At 44.3% G+C, this 14,212-nt stretch overlaps 1 protein-coding gene across 2 annotated transcripts; it reads left to right on the top strand.

The window, feature by feature from the left end:
* The first annotated feature begins 3,593 nt into the window (after positions 1 to 3,593).
* Positions 3,594 to 5,384, top strand: LOC109197161 (nuclear factor 7, ovary-like). 2 transcript variants are annotated; one of them, XM_019352303.2, is made up of 2 exons: positions 3,594 to 3,797; positions 3,911 to 5,384. In XM_019352303.2, the coding sequence occupies exon 2, from the start codon at positions 3,916 to 3,918 to the stop codon at positions 5,302 to 5,304; it is 1,389 nt and encodes a 462-aa protein (XP_019207848.2). In that variant the 5' UTR covers positions 3,594 to 3,797; positions 3,911 to 3,915; the 3' UTR covers positions 5,305 to 5,384. The 2 variants fall into 2 exon arrangements, with proteins under 2 accessions (XP_019207848.2, XP_025761506.1); XM_025905721.1 differs by having other exon boundaries at positions 3,624 to 3,797; positions 3,899 to 5,384.
* Positions 5,385 to 14,212: the final 8,828 nt, after the last annotated feature.

Genomic DNA, 14,212 nt, shown 5'->3' with positions numbered 1-14,212 from the left:
TCACATCTTGCAGGAGCTTCCTCTCTTCGGGAACTCTCTCTGCAGGAGGGGAGATACAGGAGAGGTGGAGGAAGATCTCAGCCTGGGCGTCTATTGTCTTGTGTAGTCTGGAAGATGAGTGGATGATGGGGTGGGTGTAGTTTTCTCTGTGGTGGGGTCGGGTGGACTGTCCCGGGCTCTGTGGGGCCGGGCGGCGCTGCTGCACTGGGCCCCGGTCCGGATGGGCCTGGGCCCCCTTTCCCTGGCGGGTTGCAGAGTATGGGGGTGCTTACTGGGGTCAGCGGGGGAGCTGGCCCCAGGAGGGGTCACTTGCCCTCCCTTCCTTCCCTCCCCATCTCCAGCTGCCTCCCTCTTCTCGCTCCACCACAGTCACCCACACATGCAGGGCCTTGGGGTAGGGGTGTGTCACCAGGGTGCAGGGGAGGCATCCCCCCCTCTGTCCCCTTCTGGCTGCCTCTGCCTCAATTTTATCCCACAACTTAGACATTCACATTACTCACACTCTCATTACACATACATATAGGATCTTGGGGGTGGGCACGCCACACAGAATCCAAATTACCATCAGGGTGTACACCTCACCCCTGGCGTCATTGCCCACCTCTCAATTTTAAATTACACGTAGACATTGAGGGCTAGCAGGAGGGGCTATGCACTTACCTGCTGCTCTGGCAGGTAGCTCCATGCCCTCCTGGGTTTTAAATGCACCTTAGAACACACATACATCAACACTACATATGAGCGGGTGGAGGGAGGTTTGGAGTCTTCACACATCCCCGTTCTCTGCGGCCTGCTGGAGCGGGGGGGCTAGGAGGAGGAGTTGGCCGTCCGACTGGGGTCTGGAATGTGGGGCCTCTCTGCTGCTGCGGAGTCAGGGCGGTCTGCTTCTCCCCACCGCAGGGAAAAGGGTAACACCACCTGGGTCTGGGCGCAGTTTCCCCCTCCAGGGGCAATGGTACCTAGACCCGGTTCTTAGAGTACGCTTGGGGAGTGTGATTGTATGTACAGTGTCTCTTTATGTCTGTCTCCACGTTGGTTGAGTGTGGAGTAATTGATTATGAGAGCATGAGGGTGGGAATGAATGTTTGTATCTGTGTGTGCCTGTATGTCTAAGTCTATATATCAGGTTAGGTATCAGACCCCACCTCTCTGGGGACATCTCAGGCCCTCCAAGGTTTGGAGGCCTATCTCCCGCCACCATTTCCCCTGCCGGTGGTGGACGCCCTCAGACATCGGAGCATTGGTGGTTCTTTGTGTCCGGGGATGGGCGTCCAGGTACACACTGGCTCACTCCTTGGTGGCTGCTTATCGGGGCCTGGAGCCTGGGGCTCGCTCGGGCCACTTCGGGGGTGGGGTGCCCTCGGCTCCCGGCCTGGGGCTCGGTCACTCTGGCAGAGCTGGCTGCCGGAGGAGCTCATGGGCACGTCACTTCAACCCCCCCCGGCTTCTGCTCCATGGCTGCTGAGTGACCCCTCATCTGGGACTCTCCTCAGCTCTTTCTGGGATAGTGGCGCGGCTGCCCCTCTGTTGGTCTTCCTTGGTCTCTTGTGTTCTGGGGGCCTCTGGATGTCTGGAGTTTTGATCTCCTCCATACCTGCTTCATGCCCCCCCCCCCCCACACACACACACACCCTCTAGCACAGAGGTTCCCAAAGTGTGGGGCCCGCCCCTAGGGGGGGCGCAGAGCCATTGAAGGGGGGCGCGGTATGAAAAGAAAAAAAAAAAAGAGCGCTTGGACACTGTGGACAGGTTTTTGACGGGGCTTCCACACAAACGCAAAGCAGGAGATGAAGCATCGCCAAATATGTTTCCAAACCAACTTCCTTCCAAGCCAAAGACAGGAAAATATGGTGAAGCATATCTTCCCTTTGGCTTCACCTGCACAAGTGCCAAGGTAGGTCTCCCCTGCAAAATTTGTTTCCCTGCGTTGGGAGCACGCGCTGTGCTCTCCAAATCACGGACAAACAGTATCCCACATTCTTGATTTTTAGTTCACAAACACTTCTTGTGAGTAGTTAGTTATTACAAGAAGTGTTTGTGAACTAAAAATCAAGAGCTAACATGATGTCAGCTCTTTATGCAGTAAAGTTACAGTGGGATACAAATAATATCAGGCTGATCCTGCCGTAATTTGTTCCCCCTGTTCAAATCACGGACAAACAGTATCCCACAGCTGTTTATGTGTTTAAACCCATTTTGCACAGAGAGGCATTTTTTGAAAAATGTATTGATAGCAATGTTGAATATTATTACACAGGAAAAAAAACAACTACACGTAAAATAATTACACCGTGATGCCTCTGCCTTTCTAAATGGAGGGACAGTAACTGCGTGTGTATATGTAAGCTTGTAAAACCAGAAGATAGTCAGATTAACAGTATTTTGTCTCTATCTGCCATTCTGCAATTCATCTCATGTAAACAATAACGTGGCGCACAGCGTGACGTGAAAAAAGGCACATGCCTTTGACGTTGCGTGACGAACTCTGTAATCCTCGTCCACACGTAAACGCAAAAAAGGAGTTTTAAATAATCTCCGTTTTCGGTGAATCGCAACGCCGTTTACGTGTGGACGAAAGGCCCAAACGCATAGAAACAGCTGAGTTTTCAAAAATACCCGTGTAGTTGTGGACGTAGCGTAAAAGAGTTAGTAATATATTTTATTACTACCTGTAATTTATTGCCGTTTACTTGTATTTGCTTAATTGTTTACTAAATGTTTGAGGTGTGAAATAAACCACAATGGAGTTTGTAAACAAAATATGGGTGTGTGTGTTTGGAGGATGTGTTTGTGCGGGGTGGGGGTTAGGTGGTGGGGGGGCGCGAACATTTTTCTTGTAAAAAAGGGGGGCCTGGCAAAAAAAGTTTGGGAACCACTGCTCTAGCAGATCATTACATGTAGGAACCTTTTAAAAAAACAAGCGCGTCCATGCTCACAGGTGTACACACGGGTGATCACACACACAAACTACACCCTTTTTGGCTCCTACCTCAAAGCACACTGTGCGCTGTCGATCTTACGTGCTGCACAATAATGTTTAATATTTAGTATTTACTGTTATATTCCCATATATCATTGTGATGTTATTTATTCTATTACTCTCGTTTTCTTCTGCTTGTTTTCTTTTTTCTTTCTCAACAGGTGATCCAGGTGATCGATATATGTATTTTTTTGTCTGCTTATTCTGTTGTTTTTTTGTTTATTGCCCTTCCCTGCTGTTTTTCTTTCCCTCTTTCTTTCTCCCCTTTCTTTCCCCCAGTCAAGTCTGTCCCATATTCAGGAAGTGAAAATGAAATAAACAATAAAAGGTGAATCAAATAGACCAGTATCTATATATGATCCCCCAGTTATACAAGCTGTTTGTTCTCATTTTCCTGCCCCACCCTTCTTCCCCTTTTGAATCCTTTCACTTCTTCACTTCTCATTAGTACATGGGGATCTACCAGGCCCAGGCCCGCTGCCAGTCCCCTCCAAAGCTTTTCCCAAATCGTAGCTCAGTTCATGTCTAAGCGATTCACCTTTGTCTACTAAAAATGCTGTCAAACCTAAATTGAGGATGTGGGCCCAGCTAAGTGAAATAAGTGGAAGTTTAATGAAGCTCCGCCTTCTCATGTCACTCACCTGAGAGAAATGAGGAAACAGGCTGTTCTTCTTTCTCAGTAAAGAGAGACGCACAGACGATCAGACTGAGTTCAGACCAAACTAGCAGCTTCCTCTGAGTGAGTCCAGCTACAGGAGAGAAAAGTGGAAAACTCCAACACTGCTGCTTCAAGCTGCTGACGCTCCACACACTGAATGTGAGTTTGAGCAAAAACACGACTCAAAGGAAGTTTCAGTGAAGGTAGTAGAGGAGGGAGGGGAGCCAGGACTGACTGTACTTCCTGTCTGCTGTTTTCAGCTTCACTCACAGACTCAATGGCTTCCAGATCAGAGGAGGATCTCTGCTGTGTGGTCTGTCAGGAGGTCTTCAGAGATCCTGTTATTCTGTCATGTAGCCACAGCTTCTGTAAAGACTGTCTGAAGAGATGGTGGAGACGGAGAACAACACACGAGTGTCCAGTTTGTAAGGAAATATCAGTGCAAGAACCACCTTTAAATCTGGCTTTAAAGAACCTGTGTGAGTCGTTCTTACAGGAGAGAGATCAGAGAGCTTCAGAGGCTCTCTGCAGTCTGCACTCTGAGAAACTCAAACTCTTCTGTCTGGACCATCAGCAGCCAGTGTGTCTCGTCTGCAGAGACTCAGAAAAACACAACAATCACAGATTCAGACCCATCGATGAAGCTGCACAACAACACAAGAAGGAACTTCAGGAAACTCTGGAGCCCTTAAAGAAGAAGTTAAAGGTTTGTGAAGAAGTTCAAGTGAAGTTTGATCAAACAGCAGAACACATTAAGGTCCAGGCCCGACACACAGAGAGGCAGATTAAGGAGCAGTTTAAGAAGCTTCACCAGTTTCTAGCAGAGGAAGAGGAGGCCAGGCTGGTTGCACTGAGGGAGGAAGAGGAGCAGAAGAGTGGGATGATGAAGGAGAAGATGGAGGCTCTGAGCAGAGAGATAGCAGCTCTTTCAGACACAGTCAGAGCCACAGAGGAGGAGCTGAGAGCTGAAGACGTCTCATTCCTGCACAACTACAAGGCTGCAGTGGAAAGAGTCCAGCGCTGCCCCCTGCTGGATGATCCACAGCTGCCCTCAGGAGCTCTGATAGACCAGGCCAAACACCTGGGCAACCTGACCTTCAACATCTGGAAGAACATGAAGGACATGGTCTCCTACACTCCTCTCATTCTGGACCCAAACACTGCTCATCCAAACCTCATCCTGTCTGAAGATCTGACCAATGTGAGTTATGGAGGAGAGAAGCAGCAGCTTCCTGATAATCCAGAGAGGTTTGAATTGTTCTGCTCTGTCCTGGGCTCTGAGGGCTTTAACTCAGGGACTCACAGCTGGGATGTTGAAGTTGTAGACGGTACGCGGTGGTTACTTGGTGTGTTAGCAGAGTCTGTGCAGAGGAAGGGAAGCATACAGTCTGGATTATGGGAGATATTATTTGATGGAAGAAAATACTACAAACACTCACCATCAGCTCCTCTCACTGCTCTCTCAGTACAGAAGAAGCTCCAGAGGATCAGAGTGAATCTGGACTGGAACAGAGGAAAGCTGTCGTTCTCTGATCCTGATACTAACACACACATACACACCTTCACACACACTTTCACTCATAGGATGTTTCCATTTATTGAAACTGTTGGTAAAGTGAAGGTGTGTCCGTTGAAGGTGTCAGTGTCAGTGGAGCAGATGAGTTGAGGATGATGATATTTCTAATGTTGTTTCCTGTCAGTGAATTGAAGCTGTTAAACTGCAGCTGTCCTCCTGCTGCCTCGTTGTTCCAAGGCTCTTTGTTTCTCTTTTAGTTCTCACTGTTTCTTTCTGTTTCTGCTGTCCACCTTTTCACATGGAAAATCATTTCACTGTTTCTCACTGAATGACTCCCCAAACTAGATTTGAAATTCTATCAAGTTTCTAATCATTACAAGTGATTCATGTTTCTATTTGATGTGTAAATGGAGATGATTTAGTTTGCTCGGATATGGACTGACATGTGTTGAATGGGAGGAGCACTTTGTTGTTTTCTTCTTGTCTGTTTATGACAACAATAAATATATTGTTGAAACAATGATTCATGTTTAACTCCATATATAAAATGTTTCTGATCTTTGAATTCTGTTTGATTAAAGACTTTCTTCATGACAAAAATGAGATTTTAGTGTATTAATAGAACTAAATAACATCAGAGTTGAAAGGCTGGAGTATTATGTACGTGCTTCACTGTCAGTATCTTCAGGGGGATTCAAAGTCATGAGACAAACTAGTGTAGAGAAAAATATCTGAGGTTTATTTTGTATCAAAGCGGAGCGTGTCGTCCAGCCGGAGGAAGGTCTCCGACTGCTTCACATGGAAACATCAGCAGGAAGTTTGTAATGACTGAGCTTGTTTAATCAGCTCCTTTTTCCTTCATTCACAGCAGAAGAAGAGCTGAAAGTGTGTGTGAATTCAGAGCACTCGCTGTTGGTACAGATAAAGGAGAGGAATGGATTTCAAGGAGTAAAGCGCTGTTTTTAGAACTTTAAAGAGAAATCACATTTCTAGTGTGAATCCTGTAAACTTCACATGATGATCCAACATGAACCTGCATTCACAATCACTTCCTGTGTGCTTTAATTAAATGTCTGAAGAGAAAATCAATCTCAGTTTTCATTTCTTTTCACCCTGCTGTAGTGATGGTAAATTCGAGTCTTTTTACTGAATCGAGTTTTAATGAGTCACTCACCAAAGTGAATCGGGTTTCTCGAGGCATTTGAGTCACTGAGTCAGATGACAAGAGAGTGCAAAAATGTATATTTTCACTCAAACATAATGTAAATCCTACTGCTAAGATGAATGATTGTAAAAGAAAACAACTATTTTCTTTAGAGCAAAAAGGAGCAAAAAAATTCTCAAGGGAACAATTATTTATTTTTATTTTTATTTATTTGTATTTTCCTTAAATGTGTCAAATATATATTTTCTCATCTAAATGTCCACTGAGCTGTGAGCCAGGGGGCGGTAAAGTGCCTTAACACTGGTTGCCAACCAAGAAGAAGAAGCTGTGAGCCAGGAGGGAGGGGGTGAGTGAGGCTGTGTCCCAATTCAGGGTATGCACGCTTGAAGTACGCACACTACGCGTACTACGTACGGTGCGTACTACTAGTACGGGAAGTGCAGAAGTGAGAGGCTTGTGAAATGGGACGGTCTAGCCTTCGTCGCGCTGTTCAGGTTGCCTAGCAACCATGATACTAACCACGAGAAATGTTTCATACAGCTTTGTTTGACAGAAATGAAGGAGAAAAATGTTTTGTTGTTCATTCATTTTTGTCATGACATCACTTTGATTAGTTGAGACCACAGGACTGTACAACATGATAGTTGGGCTTCATTTCTGTACTGAACAGTCATTTCAAGATTAGTTAGTAAATAATATGATAGGTTTGTAGCTTAAACCTATCCGCTGGAACGTTAAAGGCAATGTAATTACACAGCAAGCAAGACACGAAGTAGGCAAAGTTCTTTGTTTTACTCATGCATGAGGGAGGCCTGCCTGGAGCCAAGTGTCGTTCCACCTACTTGACCTCCATCAGACTCTCAGCCAGGTTCCCCATAGCACTCCTTTTATTGTGGTTACTTGAATATGCATAGGGTCATTAACATATAACGGTACACATGTGAACAAGGAATACCCTGCCTGTGGTTTTGTAAGTGTGTGTGTGTGTGTGTGTGTGTGTGTGGGGTCGAGATATGACCCCGTGAAGACTCCCCAAAGCTGGTGCCAGGAGTCTAGCGGTCCATCTAAACAAAAGGCTCTTACACTCAAACAGATATACGTGTGTTTGTTATACCATATATCAGCAAGAGAAGATACGACCTCTCCTAGGAGGTGTGTGATCTATGCCAGAACACTCTGAAGAGGAGTGAACGCACTCCCCTCTTCATGCAACACAGAGTTGTTACAGGCCTCCTAGGATGAGACATTCTTTCAATATGCCATCAACTATATACTTCTAAGCATATATGAGTAAATATTTCTAAGCATAAATGGCAATCAACAATACAAATCTAACATTTCCCCCCTTTTGACAATTATGCTAGAAAAGTACCCAGTTATGATCACCTCATGTCTGTCAGTGTTAATGCAAACATTTTATACTCAGCATATGTAAACGTACACAGTTTGACAAATGTATTAGCAGTTATCCAAGTTCTCATTAATCTCATTCAATGGTAACCTGCATCCTACAAGCAAACAAATGAATTGTTAATGGTCAAAAGAGAAATTAACATTTTCAAAAACACTCCAGCTCGGTTGTGCTCCTCCGCAAGACATGTAAATCACACGTCTCTCTACAGGGTGGTTTAAGTTCTGCAGGGCGTCATAAATGTCTCTTCTAGGTGTTTCCATCACTGTCCATAGGACCAGAGTCCAAATGTATGTAGAATAGACATTCAAACATACCAGTTGAGTTTGTTGTTTGTCAACATGGGTCTCAGCTATCGTGAAAGCTGCAGACCTCTTCAGCGCTCTAGTTTTATGGCCTCTGCCAACCCCCATCACCTCACTTCAGGCCTCTGTACTGTGGGGGATATTTATGACTACTCCATTGTCCATCCTCTACAGGAAAAACCCTCTGTGGAAAGGGTGCTGGATCCAGTTATCTTACTGCTGTTATGATCCCAGCAGTCTTCAGAGTGTCATCGTATGCACAATATAGTGACACAGCATTAGGTGATGTTCATAGGAAACTGCTGTCATCACCACCATAGCTTCTGGTTCCTGTGCTTCTCACAGAATCATGATGTCATCCTTGGACTCCCTCTACGCTGTCGGTGGAGCTTGGCACGCTCCCCTCATCCTTCAGGTGCCCATCTGTTGTCCACAATCTCCTCTGTTGGCCTCTGGAAAGCCCCCTTGGCATAGCTCTCATTCCAACGCAGCTTCATGGTCCTTGCTGTGGTTGTGGAACCTGATCTCCCAATGGGCCCCAAACAGCTCGACCCTTGACCTCAACCACTGCCTGGACGCGATTATGCCTGGAATGGGTTGCTTCTCACTGGGCCTCAGAAGATTTCTCAGGAAATTCCTTTCAGCAATACTCTGACTGCTGCACCTGTATTTCCTTGCTAGGAGGAAAAACTCCTATTTGGAGAGCATGTAAAGCATCATCAAACCACATTCTTTAGTTCAGTGAGCTTCACTTATGGACCATCAAAGTCTCATCTGAACATGGATGCACCACTTTGCACAGGTTAAATACCCGCTGACTAACTGTTAATCACACAAAAATCATAAAAACATAGTTTAGAAAACATAAAAAAGATAGTTTCATGTAACTCTATAATTCTGGACCCCTCCTCTTGACGCATGGACACTCCCATGAGTCAACTCATCAAAACCAGATTTCTGTCTTAAAGAAAAAGGTTAGCTAGATCATGTCCCAGGCAACGTCAGGGCATCTCCTCTGGAGCAGCACCACCCCGGACCTATAACCCTGCAGTAAAAGATGTTAGTGTGTTTTGCATAATAAGTGTGCTCAACGTCTGGCTCCGCCTGGAGCCATCATACACACCATCATGGCCTGGAAAACAAGATCTGGAAGTGAAATCAAACTCCACACTTATAAACAATTGTATCATAAGTAGCAATAAAGCACTCAGCATCAGCAGGACAAGTATCATGTGCAGGTTTTCTCAAATCAGTAAACTACAATTATCGGCATAATTTGCCTCAGACATGGATCATCCCATGTACTCAGTTAACACTAATGTAATCGGTGACGTCCCTGAAGCAAAGTCACTCCATGTATTTAACACTAGGAGCTCAATAGTGGCCAGCTAATGAGCCCCATATCAAACTATTCCATAAACACTGCATCTCTTAGTTGCTTTCTCATGTTACTTGTCCGTCTCTGCTGAATCCTCTACATGCACTCTTAGAAAAACAAACATTAGCAACACACATGGATAATCCTGGAGGTCAGGCACAAGTTGACAGGGTTCCAGAGGTGCTGTAAAAAGACTATAAAGTTAGCCATCCATAGCTGTGGAAAGAAGTGACACTAGTTTCAACACAGGGAATGTTTCACATGTTATTCACATCGTCAACGTAACCTTCACATTTTCCCAACAACACAGTGTAACAGCATCACCAACTCATAACCTCTAAACACAGTTTTCTTCACACATGAATCCAGAAATCCTGTCGTAGAAAAACATCAACCAGCTATCCTGGTATAAATCACATGATCAAATCACATGAAGACTGTAATGCTGTAGAAAAGTTAGCGCTGCGCAGATGTATACACACTTTCTCACAGTTACCTCCGTGAGCAACACAAGGTAGTGAATGACACCCCTGATAGATGCACAGACACAGAAAGTGGCATTTAAAAGGTTAAATCATCACGCAACCTCGAATGTTGCGGTCATCTTTCTGCTCCTGTAAAAAGAAACACACATAGATTCATCTGCACCTTTGTCAGGTGGGGGTTAACTTCGCACAGTGATGTCAGTCAGTCTGTCAGCTTCTGTCCGCTTTTACTAGTCAGTCAGTTTTATTTTCTCTCACTCATTCATTCATGCATTCATTCATTCTTTCTTTGCTGACAGTGGGAATTACCGTCGCATTTTCATTTCCACTTCTCAGCAAAATGACGTCATTTCAAAAAGAAAAGAAGAACTTTATATTGGATTATCTCGCTTAATCCTTTTTTGGGTAGGGACCTATTTTCTAATTGTCCCATATAAGTGGCTTTCTCCTGAGCCCATTGTAATCTTTTGGAGAAACTCACTTGCAACAATTTTCTCGACGACGCGTCGTATAGCGCTTCAGTTCTAATCGTGCAGATCTGCTCAAACAGAGATTATCAATAAAACTTTCAGTGCACTGTGAAAGTATCAAAATAAAAAGGCCTCGTCAAGTCATGACACATGCTCCTCATCTCAGGAGGGTAAATCATACCATTAGCATGGTTTATCATACCATCATACTAATTGGCAGGCTCAACTTCACAACAAAGGAAAAATCATCAGCTAGATAAACTCCAACCCAACCATCAGCCGCACAACACACAACATAAGCCTAATGTGTTATTAGATATAAGTTTCATCTGTACTTTTTACTCATTTAGGCCACAGATTTTATTTAGTTTTCCTTTTTCCCCGTCATCATAAAACATGTGACATGTTGTCATGCATTTCGCAAAAGAAGTTTGTTCTCATGTATTCAGAGTTGTGTATCTGGGTGCAAGATTCACTCGCACATCACAACAGGAAACTCAGTGTTTTAGAGTCTCCACTCTTACAAACTCCAACACATCCCATTCACTCGTGCTAGAATTCAGTCACCTTTCATTAATCTAAGAACTATCAACTAATTTGCATATCAGCTATTAACCCACTAAGTTGACAGGACAACAGAAATGCATGTTCAAAATATTATCACAAAAATAGAATTTCCCTCATACAGTAAAATATTTTGTGCTGCATCAGTCAGGCAGAAAGCATCTCCCAGTTTACTATATTAACAACTAAATTTATTGTCTGATCACTGGTTGGTCAAACCAGAATCTTTTTTTTTCCCACAAAAATTAAACTGTTGTCCTGCAACCTAGAGAGTTAACTGTCAGCATTGGATAAATTCAGCATTTGATAACAAGTGTCTGTTAAATTTACACTATTTTAACACTGATGAGAGATAACAAGCTGATTTTCATTGCATGTGTGTTTGTGTTATTAGGCAGGTTTAATCAATGTGTCTGGAGTCGCATCTCCAGCAGGGCATGTTCTTAAAGCTGCCTTTCCTACACACTTCTCTGCTATTAATTGATCATCATTTTCAACTAATGTGCTATGAGTCCACTGATCTTTGCATCACACGAGGTGACTTGGACAAGATGACAAACAGACTCACATGCTTAAGATGTTGTCTAATCTTCATGAGCTCTCTTGTGTTTGTGTTAGTAGGGTTAATGCATGTTCTGCTTGTGTGTGTGATTTTGTATATGTTTCTTTTTGCAGTGTTTCAGATTCCTTCACAATTTTCCACTTAAGCAGTCAGTTTTCTTTTCCCCAGGTTTGCTAACCCAAATTTTGATTTCCCACATTAAACAACAGCTTTCCTCTGTGTCCTTACTTACTCTCACTCTGTTGTCCTCTCCCACTTCAACAGTCCAACAGCCGGCAGTTCTTCTTCAGCTTTGTCCTGTGTTCCACTGTCTCTTCTTGCCATTTTACTCCGAAAGTGGCAAATGTCAAACTCCAACAGTCTCCTCAGTTCTCCTCAAACGTTCTTTTCACAAGCACAGTGACTTTGCAGCTTGTTGGAAACACAGTGTCATTCATCCAGTCAGGATGATGGTTTGCTCTTCTTCTCCACTGCTGTTTGTCCACACTGCTGCTGCTTGCTGGGTCTCTTTGCTCAGGACTTTGCTGCTGTCTCTTTATCTGCCATGTTATTGCTCTTTGGAACTGCATTCCTTGTCTTCAGGGAGGAGTGAGAGCTCGCTTGTGAGGATGAGGGACACATGGTGCTGTAAATAGCCAAAAACTTGGCCCGAATGTTTCCAATGATGTTAAACTATAATTTCCTTCCGACCGCTGCATATGGGAAATTGAGCCGGGTCTGCTCCTCACCTGCAAGTGACACACTGAGACATTTTGATCATTATTCTCATTACTTAACCGACACACAGAACTCTCTCTCTGTTTTTTGTGAACTCTCCTTTCTTAAAAGCAGAAAGTGAGATTGTAATTGTTCTTGGCTGATAAACACAAAACCTTTTTCCTATTATTGTTTTCATCTACAATATAAACTTCGTCTCTTTTTTTACTCTTTTTTTTTTATAACTGGTGACCTGCAGAATCACCGTTCTCACAATTGGAGGCAATTACTTTTACACAGCGCACACACACACTGTGACGTCAGGCACATTCACACTCACTCTTTTCATCTGCATAAATAACCATATGGCTGATGATATGTGCCATGGTGATCCATAAGCATGATCACAAGTTTATTTAATTATTTTTCAACCCAACAAAACAAATAAACAAAAACATGATGCTGATGCTATGAACACTCTACACACATGAATCAAGATACAGGAAAACTGCTGCGCATCTGAAAGAAGAAGCTGAACTCACGGATACGCTACATACTCGAGGTATCATAGTTCTCTTCCCCTTTCTTTGATGAGTTCTCAGCCAGCTCCCGATCTGATAATGTGTAGCTTGCTCATCAGCTCAGAAGAGACAGCAACACAACCTCACACAGTGGTTGGGTGCTTTGCCCACAGCGGCAAAGACTTACATTTTCAGCTTCTCCATCATGTAGTTTTCAGCTGCTTCACACAGGGTTCAGCATAATAGTTGTTTTCATAGGTGTGCTCTATATCTCAACAATGGCTCATAATGGGATGGCAGTCTTTCAAACAGGTCAAGTGCCTCTATGCACGTCATTAGTTTAAATATTTACCTATTTTACTTCATCTCATATGTCATTGTACTGAATTTGAGCAACCTTAAACTTAATGCAGATTACTGTTAACAACTGGTTAAAGTAATGGTCTGGAGCACAGGCCGTTGTCGATCAGGGAAATCATCTAAACATTTTGTGTCAGCAAAGGGTGGGGGAAAGCCATTCACCAGAGCATATCTTAACTGCTGCTGATGTGGGCTGGCCTTCTCTGCACGCTCTTCAAGGCTGCTGTTTTCCTGAAAACTTAACCAATGATAACAACAACAACCGTGTCCCAGACCACGCCTGCTCCGCAGTCATTAACACAAACACACTCAACACAACAACAACAACACAAAATAGGCCTATTGTCCAGCACAGTCTGGACTCCGCGGAACTTGCCCCACTAAGACGGCGAACCAAAAAAAGTTCGAACTGCGCAACTCTGCGACTTAATGCTTCTGTACAACAACTTCACTGAGCGGTTTTGTACATCGCCCCACTAAGACGGCGAATTTTAGCCCCACTAAGCGGCCACGAACAACGCCCCACACAGCCGGCGAAGACGTACAGTTATAGAGATGTACTCTAAACTTACTCGGTGTTGCTTAGCGTGTAATATCAGCCTCAGATCCCGCCGATCGTCATTCGTCGAGGAGAGAAAACAGACAGCTAATCCACCGGCCCGATGACAAATTCTCACGTCTTGCTGACGTCAGGGTTCTCTCCTCGGTGAATGCCGACTCCAGGGATCCGGCGTCGAAGGACCAATTAATGATAGGTTTGTAGCTTAAACCTATTCGCTGGAACGTTAAAGGCAATGTAATTACACAGCAAGCAAGACACGAGTAGGCAAAGTTCTTTGTTTTACTCATGCATGAGGGAGGCCTGCCTGGAGCCAAGTGTCGTTCCACCTACTTGACCTCCATCAGACTCTCAGCCAGGTTCCCCATAGCACTCCTTTTATTGTGGTTACTTGAATATGCATAGGGTCATTAACATATAACGGTACACATGTGAACAAGGAATACCCTGCCTGTGGTTTTGTAAGTGTGTGTGTGTGTGTGTGTGTGTGTGGGGTCGAGATATGACCCCGTGAAGACTCCCCAAAGCTGGTGCCAGGAGTCTAGCGGTCCATCTAAACAAAAGGCTCTTAGACTCAAACAG

This window comes from Oreochromis niloticus, linkage group LG3 (assembly GCF_001858045.2).
Source record: "Oreochromis niloticus isolate F11D_XX linkage group LG3, O_niloticus_UMD_NMBU, whole genome shotgun sequence".
Lineage (NCBI taxonomy): Eukaryota > Metazoa > Chordata > Actinopteri > Cichliformes > Cichlidae > Oreochromis > Oreochromis niloticus.
Note: the sequence above shows the minus strand (reverse complement) of the source record. Positions and strands in the feature narration are given on the sequence as shown.

Excerpts from the sequence above, each read along its gene's own strand:
- LOC109197161 (XM_019352303.2), top strand. The coding sequence starts at position 3,916 with ATGGCTTCCAGATCAGAGGAGGATCTCTGCTGTGTGGTCTGTCAGGAG.